Source organism: Trachurus trachurus (assembly GCF_905171665.1).
Source record: "Trachurus trachurus genome assembly, chromosome: 10".
NCBI classification, from domain to species: domain Eukaryota; kingdom Metazoa; phylum Chordata; class Actinopteri; order Carangiformes; family Carangidae; genus Trachurus; species Trachurus trachurus.
Window position 1 is genome coordinate 21,433,067 of NC_139894.1, and position 10,833 is coordinate 21,443,899.

At 38.6% G+C, this 10,833-nt stretch overlaps 2 protein-coding genes across 3 annotated transcripts; one reads left to right on the plus strand and one right to left on the minus strand.

Moving 5' to 3' along the window:
• The first annotated feature begins 344 nt into the window (after positions 1-344).
• fabp6 (fatty acid binding protein 6, ileal (gastrotropin)) lies at positions 345-3,297 on the plus strand. Of its 2 annotated transcripts, none has more exons than XM_083981307.1 (4): positions 345-992; positions 2,542-2,702; positions 2,807-2,896; positions 2,999-3,297. In XM_083981307.1, the coding sequence occupies exons 1-4, from the start codon at positions 944-946 to the stop codon at positions 3,056-3,058; spliced, it is 360 nt and encodes a 119-aa protein (XP_083837433.1). In that variant the 5' UTR covers positions 345-943; the 3' UTR covers positions 3,059-3,297. The 2 variants fall into 2 exon arrangements, with proteins under 2 accessions (XP_083837433.1, XP_083837432.1); XM_083981306.1 differs by lacking the exon at positions 345-992 and adding an exon at positions 2,360-2,429.
• A 716-nt stretch (positions 3,298-4,013) lies between these two features.
• Positions 4,014-4,588, minus strand: LOC310992251 (gastrotropin-like; the record flags this gene model as incomplete). Its single annotated transcript, XM_083980270.1, has 3 exons — positions 4,509-4,588; positions 4,244-4,404; positions 4,014-4,157 (listed from the first exon to the last, which is right to left on the minus strand). The coding sequence occupies exons 1-3, from the start codon at positions 4,573-4,575 to the stop codon at positions 4,014-4,016; spliced, it is 372 nt and encodes a 123-aa protein (XP_083836396.1). The 5' UTR covers positions 4,576-4,588.
• Between the last annotated feature and the right edge of the window lie 6,245 nt (positions 4,589-10,833).

Consider the following 10,833-nt stretch of genomic DNA (forward strand, 5'->3'; position numbering starts at 1 on the left):
CTTTTTTTTTTAAATCACTTTGACATGACTGACATAGCCGATGCTAAATACACCTCATACCAAGTGTGAAGCTACAGCCAGTGTTCAAACATGTGTCACATGCTTGTGTTTCTTCTGGCTCAATAAGGTCCACACACACACATCCTGGTGATTTCTGATATGAAAGTGTATTGGCCAGACTCAAGCCAAAAGTCTTTAATGGAGGTTGGTAAATCTCAGAGACATCTAAACATTTTGTGTTTTTCAAGGCTGTCCAAGTTTAGTTTAGTTTAGTTTAGTTTAGTTTAGTTTAGTTTAGTTAATAGATCAAATTTAGTTAATAGATCAAATTAATACCCCAAAGTCCCCCATTTGGCGGACTGGCAGACATACAGAACAACCACAGAGCCTCTACAGAACTAGGCTAATTATGAAAGAATAGGCCTATAGGCCTAGTCATATTTACATCAAATTAAACAGCAGAAGCTGGTCTACAACGTGTAAAAAAAAACATGTTTATATGACCCAAACACATCCCAAACACTACTCAAATAAACAACTAAACATCATTCTTCATGAAGCACCTCTGTGTGGACCCAGTTGCCACATTTCAAAACACATCAGCTACCGCTCATATTGGAACTACACATAGCACCCGTGGCTACACAGAAGCACGGCAGAGAGAGAAGCCAAAGCAAACACAGACACCGCTTGGCCAAAACATGGTTGTAAATGTCCTCTTACCTTTGCTGTTTTGACGTGAAAAGTTTGTTTTATGGGTAAATCCACAATATTTCCAGTTTGAACTTTGACCGGACCGGTGTTACATCTAAATCGGTCCGGCCGGCTTTAGGAGCGGGGAACCTTTGTGAGCACCGCACACAACTGCCTGCGCACACATTTCAGGATTTGGCTGATTCTGATTGGCTGCCAGTCAATCACATCAACGGCTCCAACGGTTCGAATGAGCTGTCATCACTGGACTCAACCAATCCGCTGCAGAGATAGAGCAGGTCAGTGCAGTTTAGGCTCTTCGCTTGTCTGAAGAGCCTGGTGATGCGAGGCTAAGTTTAGGCAGAGGCAGAGCATAGATGGGTAGAGGGACACGGAGGGCCTAGAAAGTAGTTAGTAAGTCCCGGCTGATTCTTTTTCAGTTAGTTTATGCAAATTATGTGAAAATAAAGATTAAACACTGGTTTATCGTGGCAGGTGGTTCCAAGCTGTGCCAAAAATTGACATTTTTGAAAGCTCACCTGAATATTTTGTAGTAAAATCTCAATAATTTTGTACTGCTTCACTTTATCAGAATCAACCACTGCAGAGATAATGTTCATACATTGTACAATCATTTGATTGAGGTTTTGAGCTTTAGCAGCATCATTCTGAAGGGGGCGGGGGGTGGATATTAATTTTATTAAATTTTTCTGTGTGCCATCTTCATTTACTCTTCACCAGTAACACATACTAAAATTTACACATCTCAGCAATTTCTCAATCTTTTCCCTTTACTATGACACCAAAAGTATTCAAATAGACCTTGTGGTTGCAGAGATATAGGCCTACTAATTTTATTATGGATAGCTATGCAATTTTCGAGAAAAGGCCTAAAAAATAGGCTTGGTTTTTGATCAAATTAAAGTGAAAAAACAATAAATTGAGCACAATATTTCAATGAAAAAATGCCTTTTAATTGTGAATAGTTATTATTGCTTAAGACTGAATATTAGATTAATCATGAGAATAATCAGCAGAATAATCAATGATGCAAATAATTATTAGCACAACTCTATGCAATACTGACACAGGAGAATAAACTGTATTGGCGCTTGTGATGGTGTACTCGTGAAGGTTTGTTCCCAGTTTGTTCATTAGATGCCTGAAGTACTATTGCTACCTCAAAACATGAATGTGTATTTTCTTATCAAAGTTTGTTCAGCACCTTAGCTCAAAGACAGGAAGAAAAAAAATTACAAAAAGTTGAATTTACCTACATGACCCCCACTCAATGGTAGTTGGTACAATGTATATTGGCAGCCTGTATTTTATGTTCTGAGTGTTTCATTACACCACACATGTTCAAACTTGCAAATCCAAAGACCTCACAGAGGAACTGGGAAAGCCTGATCCGGGAGGGAGGAAGGAAATATTTGAGATTTTTGCCAAATTAGAGCACTGCAGTTTAAAAGTATGTGAGAAATTGTCTTAGAAAAACATATCTGACATTTCTGACACATGTGGGTGACACATAGCCGGGTAAAGTAGGTGAGAGGAGATGAAGCGGCAGGTTTGGCAACAATTCAAAAATAACAGTAAGAGTAGTTGGCCACTCCCCTCTTTTTATTAGACTCCTTCCTTAACTCTTCTCTTTCACTCTTTCACCATCATGGCTTTCACTGGGAAATATGAGCTGGAGAGTCAAGAGAATTATGACGAGTTTCTGGAAGCAATTGGTATCAGACTTTTTGTTATTGATTCATAAGCCATTTATTGATAAATGTGAGCTGTCATTTGTTTGAACTTTGCTGTAATTCTTCACCTGGGTTTTCACCGGCTCTGTCACAGGGCTCCTCAAGGCCAAGACGGACCACAAAGTGGTAACTGAGGTTCTTCAGGATGGGAACAGTTTCACCTGGACACAAACCATCCCCAACTGGACCTGGTCCAATACGTTTACCGTTGGCCAGGAATGTGAGCTGGCAACAATGATGGGCTCCAAATTCAAGGTAAGTTTATTAACGGGGACTGAGAAATCTGCAGCAATGTGTCAGCTTTTGTATAATCGTGCTCCCTGCGCTTTTCCCTGACCTTTCCTCCATGTGACCTTCAGGCCCCTGTCACTATGGAGGACGGCAAGATTTCAATACAGTTTCCTCAGTACCACTTCACAGCAGAGATCATTGAAGAGAAGCTAATAATGGTAGCCACAAACTCCATTATACTTGGTATAACATTAATACCCAAAATAAAACTGGCAGTTTGTTATATTTTCATCTCTGTCTTTTTACACCATGTCCTGCAGAATTGCATAACTCCGGGAGAAAAGGGTGTGACCTTTAAAAGAGTTAGCAAAAGGATCTAAAACTGCGTGACTCAACATGCTTCAAGGGAAAAGAGAAGAGGCTGCGTGAGGTTTAACACATCAAGAAAACACTTCCCCCAGGTACTGAAGCAAGGAGAACAACTTCACCAACTACAATGAAGAGCAGTGTTTTCTTGTTGATTTGTTGAAAATGTGCTATGTACTGTATTCCTACATGGATGAAATAGTTTACCTGCAATAGTTTTCATGTTTGAGCTATTAAAATGACATAAAACATGTTTTGATGAGCAGTGATTTTTCTTTCTTTTATCTAATCCATTGATATTGCATGGGTGATGCATCTGACTATGTGCACTAAAGGAGAAGGTCCTCCAAGTATTTGATGTTATCCTCCAGTCAAGTTTTTAGAGAAGAACATCAGAGTAATTACATTTCTCTTCCCACACACTGTTCAGATTAAAATATTGATTCAGGCAGTCTGAGGGAACACCAAAAAATTAAAACAGGTTGAATAACAACCTTACCTGATCAGTAGATTCAAACTATTTTGGTTTGAGTGAAAACAGAAAAGTGACTCACAGGCTTTTGGAGTTGTTTGGAAATGTGTTTTGTTTCCTGCCATTGTGCAATGTGCATGACACTGAGCTTTAATGAAACCTACAGTTAATGGATTTATCATAGTAACTGCATGTTGGCACACAGTTAACATGTGCCTGTTTTGTCAGCACTGCTAAGGACATGAAGTAAACATCTTTGGAGAACAACATTTCAACCTTGATTATGATATTGGGCTATTGAAAGGCAAACAATTAAAAAGAAAGAAAGAAAGAAACTAATGCACACAGGAGTTGCTTAATATAATTTATTTATTGTTGTGAGTACACTTTTTCACTCGACCGGAAATGTAGCCATTTATTTTGTCTTCTTGCTAATCATCTTGTTAGCAATTTCACCCATGGTGTTGACCTAAGAAGACAGATAAAGTAGAGACGTTTCACAAAGCTGGATTCCCCATCACTACACCAGCGTAAAGTTGTTGCATGCTCACCTCAACAAGCTTGTCTCCCACCACTTCAGCAGTGTAGAGGTATTTGGGGAACTGAATCTTGAGTTTACCTCCCTCCAGAGTGACAGTGGTCTAAAGATGAAACAAACTGATGGTTAAACTGCAAAGGTTTGAAATATCACAAAACGCTGTGTTACTACAAATAAACCTGAAATGACCTTGAATGTGTCACCGTCCAATGTCTCCAGTTCTGTCTCCTTCCCAATGCGAAATATGTTGTTCCAGGTTTTGTCCATCAAAAATTTGGTCAACCTGAAGTCGTCATTCTGATAGATGTCTGTTACAATTTCCTTGTTGGGGTCTCTGAGGTCTTTCAATCCTGGAGATAAATTAGATATTGTCGACATATTTTGATGAAGTACATTTTAACAAGTGAGAAAAAGTCAAAGTATCAAAGTATTTATTATAACACAAGTCTCTTACCAAGAGCCTTCAAGAATTCCTCGTAGTTCTCCTGACTCTCCAGCACATATTTCCCTGTAAAAGCCATGATGAAGCAAAAACTCTGCTGTTGACTACTGATAGTGGAACTTAGCAACTGAGACCATTTTATATGGTTTTCTGATGTTTTCTTTTCATGCAAATGTTTGGGCGGGATTATCACGTTTTCCAACACTTTCACCAAATTGAACTATGTCTCTAATTGTTGGGCTAAAGTCACGTTTTTCAGGCATACATCTAGATTTTTATTTGTCCTGTATTTGATCATAACATATCCCCCAAGACAGACGCCACAATTTACCAGATTAAACAAGGAAAAGAGAGGATTAGAATGAATGGCTCCCAGGAGTTTTTGTGTAAATTACAAGTAACATTTGAAAGCAAGATAGAACATTTTGATGTGTGAGCTTTAGATGGACTCTTGGAGCCTGTCAATTTAAACAAGTTGTTGATGATTATCGATTAGAGGTGGTTTCGTTCTTCTCATCTAATCTTCTGCAAGAAAGCAATGTTTAAACAAGGTTCACGTCCTAAGAACTTTTCTTTTAACAGACATTTTTCTCTTGATTTTGTTGGTGAAGATGCAGAATAACACATTATTATCATAAACATCAATTAATTAGACAAAGGACTCACAGAATGATTTCAGTGAGGAATCACAAGATAAGAGGGCAAATCTGTCATTATTCATTATCCTCCCTGAGAGTCGACACTGTTAATCTAAAGTGTAAATACATCAGTCTGTGTGAAATGTCTATTTGTAAAGTTCCACTTGATAAGTCACCACATGTTTTCTGCTGCCATGACAACAACGTTGCTGCTGTTATAGTAATACAGGGGCGCTTTGCCATTCAAAGGAGAAATGCTGCAGGGAGACACCAGGTGTGTCTGCAGTGTCAAGCATCCCAAACTGAGAGTGACACTGCAATAACATCGACCCAGAATCTACCAGAGGGAATGAATTAGTTCCCAAAGTCAGTTGCATAGGCTAATGCTGGATATGCATATCACATTCCTTCTTGTTGATGCTTTGTCTTGTTCTTTGGAAACGCAAATAAAAGAAATTAAAGCAAACGTCTGCTGGGTATCTTTTGTCAGAGTCACCAAGCCTAAATGAATTGCTGCAGGCACAGTAGCCAGGCAGGGCTGAGCCTCAGCTCAGCCTCACCTTGGCGCGGGCATTAGAATATATTTTAATGTGATATTTGATTAATGTGAACTGAGCCTTGGGAGGTTTTCTGGTGTCACAAACAAAATTTAAACACCTGTGCAAGCTATAACAACCCCACAGCTGTGTAAGGAAAACTACCACAGTGTTTGCTGAGTGTGTGTCACGTAGGAGTTCACTTTTTGTTGTTGTACTGAATTGCAACAACACCAGTATCAAGAGGCGCCTATCATATGTTCCTTTTTTTTCAGTCATGAGAACTTTAAAACATATGAAAAAAAAGATTTCATGGTGAAAATGAAATGGCTCAAGTGAATGTTCTGCACATGAACCTTAGAGTGACTCACGATTATGTAAATGCGACCAAAGTAAAACTAACTAGAAAAAGTGTTTTAAGTCTTTGTTGTTCAGAAGAGAGCACTTAAATTATACAATATTCCTCTGTTTTTCACAGTTAAGTGAAGGTTTCCCCAAAATAGCCAAAGTGCAAAGGTCACCATGGTTTCACAGACATGCAACAAACTGGTGTCATGAACTAACTCTGTCCTCCTCTGCCTTGTCCGGACTTTTAGTTTACCTCTATTGAGAACAGTCTTTTGGTTTGGACATATCACTGTGGACACTGAATGAGAGCGTCACAGTCAGTTACATTCAAAAACGTTTCAGGTCACTTCCACATGAATGTTGAGAAGGTTTTCCATCGTCTCGGAGAACAGCCGGAGCAAAAAAAAAAAAAAAACTGCACTTCTCCACTGTCACCACTAAGAGGCGTCCTCGTCACTCCATAAAACACTTGCTCCCCTTGTTAATCTATTGTACTGCTCTAAATGAATAGGTCTCTACTTTAAGAAAAAAGGAATACAGGTGTTATTGTAATTTGTAATGTGATAAATAGTTGTGAGATACAAATCTTCAACTTTATCTTCTGGTGAAAAGTATCTGCTCATTTCAACCTCTGTTACAGATTGTCCTGGATATCTCACAGCATGCCACAATTCACCATAAAAAAGGAAATATAGTGGAAACTTGCACATCAAAGCATCTGTTAGCCTAGGTGAATCCTGTTTCATATCACAAGGTTTGTGTCATGTTGTGCTCTTTAAATGTGCAACATCAGCGGACATCACAAGGAAGGTTGCATTTTCCATAATGTGTTGGGAAATAAATCTGAATTTTTATGATGTGGACTGAACTTTCTCAAAGATCAAGATTATCTGTGGCCTGTTTTCGCTTTTGAATCAAAAGCCTGTGATGATGAGGAGTGAAACCTTTTATAATCATGGACAAAATTGAATTTCTATCATTGATTGACAGTATGCCATTTCATTTCCATTATGATGGTTTATCCTGAAAACTGACTTAGTGCTGTCATTTCTTTATAAACAGGAAGTTTATAATACATATTTTCAAATCCTTACATTTTATTATAATTATAATAATAAAGAGATTTATACAAAAATACATTTGTCTGAACATTTGAGTGTCAATTGGGCTGTATTCATGAAGTATGACAGAAACATGTTCTTCATGTTCAGTGGATAGAAAACATGTGCAAGCCTGGCCTAATAAACCTGTTGTGGGCACCGGGGGTAAAAATGAGTTGCCCCTTTTAACCCCTAGTGCTTCAACCCTTTGGGTATTTTGTACAGTTTTACAGTTTAGGTTGTTGCCAGTGTTTGCTGTACGGTCATTTGATCAAACTAAAATTACTGTCATGTAAGCAGAAATTAAATAGTTATGGTCTTGAGAGTATATTTTTGACTCGGGTTCCAATAAACAAAATCAAAAGGTGAAGTTAAAAAGAAGGATGCACCTTAATTATACAGGTAGGTAGGTGTTTAAGTTGTATATCATGCCCATACCTAAACAAACAAACAAACAAAAACACTAAACAAAACTCAATTGAAAAGAAAAAAAAAAAAAGAGCAGTCCTGATGTTGTAAGTTTAAGGCATATGTACTGAGACCCCCACCACAGACATAAAGCTGAGCAGCCCGCTCCTCACTGCTCCCCCGGCTCATTCAAGACTCCCAAAAATTCTTCCTTGAGGACACATAAAGGAATCCAACAGCCTGCTTCTTCAGCTCCACATACAAAAAGCTTACAGGAGTTTGAGAGAATGATCCATTATCAACCTGACAGGCCTGAGCGCTGCCCTACCCTCTACCCCCTCTCCCCTCTCCCTGTACAGCCAGGCTGCTGAACTGTGGAGATGTCGAAGAACCGCCTTCAAAACACACAAATCATGTAAATAGTGTGCATGAGAGCACTGCCAAATGCTGATTCTTCTTTAATCTGTATGCCAAGTTAATTATGTTTTGATCTGGCTTATGTGGGAGAACATTGTGTTTTGTCATTTATCTTATTTAACTGATTGGTAATTAAAGATTTGTGAGCTGATACTCGGGCATTTGCACATGGTTTCTCTACATATTTCTGACTCTTGAAAAAAAATACCAGACAACTCCTCAATTTCATGACAGGAAAAAAAAATTCCACTGCTTTGGAGAGAACGGAGCTAAGGCTCAGCAATTTCTAAGAGTCACTGTGCCGCGTCTAACACAAAGAAGGCGGTCTATTTGCAAGAATTATACAACAGTATAATGTCTTGTGTGTGAGAGAGGGCCCGTCACTGAATAGATCTGTATACATCAATGTACCATAAAAGAACTAAAGCTCTGATGGAGCTGTGTTTAAGACGCAGAAGAGAGGCTCAAGTTGTTTCTCCAGTGTTGAATAATAACTTTGTCTGCAGGCTAAAAAACACCACTGATGGTTGTAATATACCGGCGGTGGTGATCAGAGTGGGAATGAAAGAACACAATAGTTAGTTACCATAGAATGTGGTCATGGCCAGAGGATTGTGGGTAAATATCTGCCGGGTTCATCTCTGGAGCTGCTGCATAATCTTCCCTCTGACAACTGGAGTCGTGCAGTGGGAACTGTCGTTTGTCTCACGGCTGCAGGCACCTCGGTCATGCTCCCTTAGAAGAAACACGCTCTGCAGAAACTCAGTTCACTTGTGTGTTTATTTTCCCATGGCACATAATGATAAAATAATTTGTTTTATCACTCAGTGTCACATAAACAAGACTACAGGTTGGTACAAAATAATATAAAAATATTAATTGAGAGTTTGTGGTGTCATTTCATTACTATCAGATTAGACAAAAATGATGTTTGGTGTGAGTGACATCAGCACCTTTCACAGGACGGAAAAATGCACGGTAAAACTCTAGCTAAAAAGACAAAAGCATTCAGTAATATCTATCACTCAAAGGAAGTGGCTGCAATATGCAACATATTCATTGTGTTCAGAGCCCACTGCCCTCTAGAGGAAACCAAGCTACAGCAAGTCAAAACACAAAAATATCAAAAAAATAAGTTACAAAAAGGTGAACCAGTGGTGTACACGAGACAGTGATGGCTGTGGTCAGTTTAAACAGAATAAAACAACAACATATTGCACCTTTGACACCTCTGTGAGAAGTTGCTCATGAATAATGAATGAGGAAAAGAGCAAGATGAACTCTAACCACCAACCACCACTCATCAAGAGAATCACAAAAAAAAGCTTTAACTAAAAATACAATGAAAACAAAAAAAGGGAATGTAAAAAACAATATATAACAAAACTGTACATAAAAGTTAGCAAAACAAAGGCATAGTATCTTAGCTTGTGTCACTGAAAAATACATTTTCACATCCTTTTCAGTGGTGGGAAAACAAACAGATGTTTAGCTGTAAAGAAAAAAGTGATGATTCATGATCATATCAGTCTGGCATCGGTCGTCAGAGCGTTGCAGTGTTCAGAAGGCCTCGTGTATTATCTGAGCCATGCACATGCCCGACTGTGAATTCAAAGCTGGAGCACTGCAGTTGCTGAGGACGAGGCAGTGGCAAAGCAAGATGTGGTGTTTTTCCACAGCTTGAAATGTAAAGTGAGAAAATTTTACGAGAAACTGTTTGTGAGAGAAAATGCAGCTTTTATATCCAAGTTACTCATAATTTAAAGAAAGCTCGAAATGTCCCACAGCTCAGAGCAGCACGGTGCTGGTTGCAATTCAGTCTGGAGCTGGAACGATCAATGGATGAGCTGCAGAAAATTAATACATTTATTTTACAATAATAATTTCAGTCATTCTGTAGTTCCAGAGTCTCAAATGTGAAACACTGTTTCTTTACTTCCTCAAATATGGGAGTTAATCTTTGAGTTCTTTACTGGTTTGGTAAAGCTGAATCGTATTGGTGTTTCACCACTGCAAGAAATGTGATAGACAACATAAGATAATTATCAACAGATTAATCATCAATGAAGATAATTGCTAGTTACAGCCCCTAATTCACACAAAAATGAAAATAAAAACATCCCAGAAGTTGGGGTCCATGGTCAGTTAAGGTATCACCATGGTAACCAGTGGGCAACTGGCACTGGAAGTCTGGATGTGTTTATACTTAAACAGGAAGTGGGAGATTGGGGATTGCAGTTTTAGGAATCTTGGAAGCAATTACAGCCGACTGGCTACAGATGTTTGTGTGTGGAACCAGTGACCACGAGGTTGTTCCACTGCGATGCTAACAGACTGTTATGTGCATTCAGTTACTGAGTTGTAAGCATGGTCCAGTGATGACGGAGAGGGCCATTTCAGACCCCACAGATGCTGCAATAGCATCCACTTTAAAGCATAATAGCACATAATAATGAGAAGGCTTAAAGTTTAGTGTCAGCCTTAAAACCTGAGCCTGAATATACAGTTCCTATAAACAGGTACAAAGAAAACTAATTTCTACATTGATATAAAAAACTACACTAGATTAAAAAAGGGGTATAAAAAAAACAAGAACAAGAAAAAAATGAGTCATAAATAAAAGCTATGGCATGTTTCAATGGCATCATATTCAAGTAATCTTGTTCAAGTCCCTGATACTTAGTGGTTCATGTAAACATTGGAGTCATTAACACAGACACAGAACCAACAGTTCATTAGAAGGCAGCAGCAATTCATATGTACAATACACAACCAACATCTACGTCTCCTTCACCACACTGGTCCAGTCACATCAGTTTGTGTTCAATTCTTTGAGTAGTGGATGCTGGAGAAATTAAAACTTTAGTATGACAAAGCCTGCAGCTTCAAA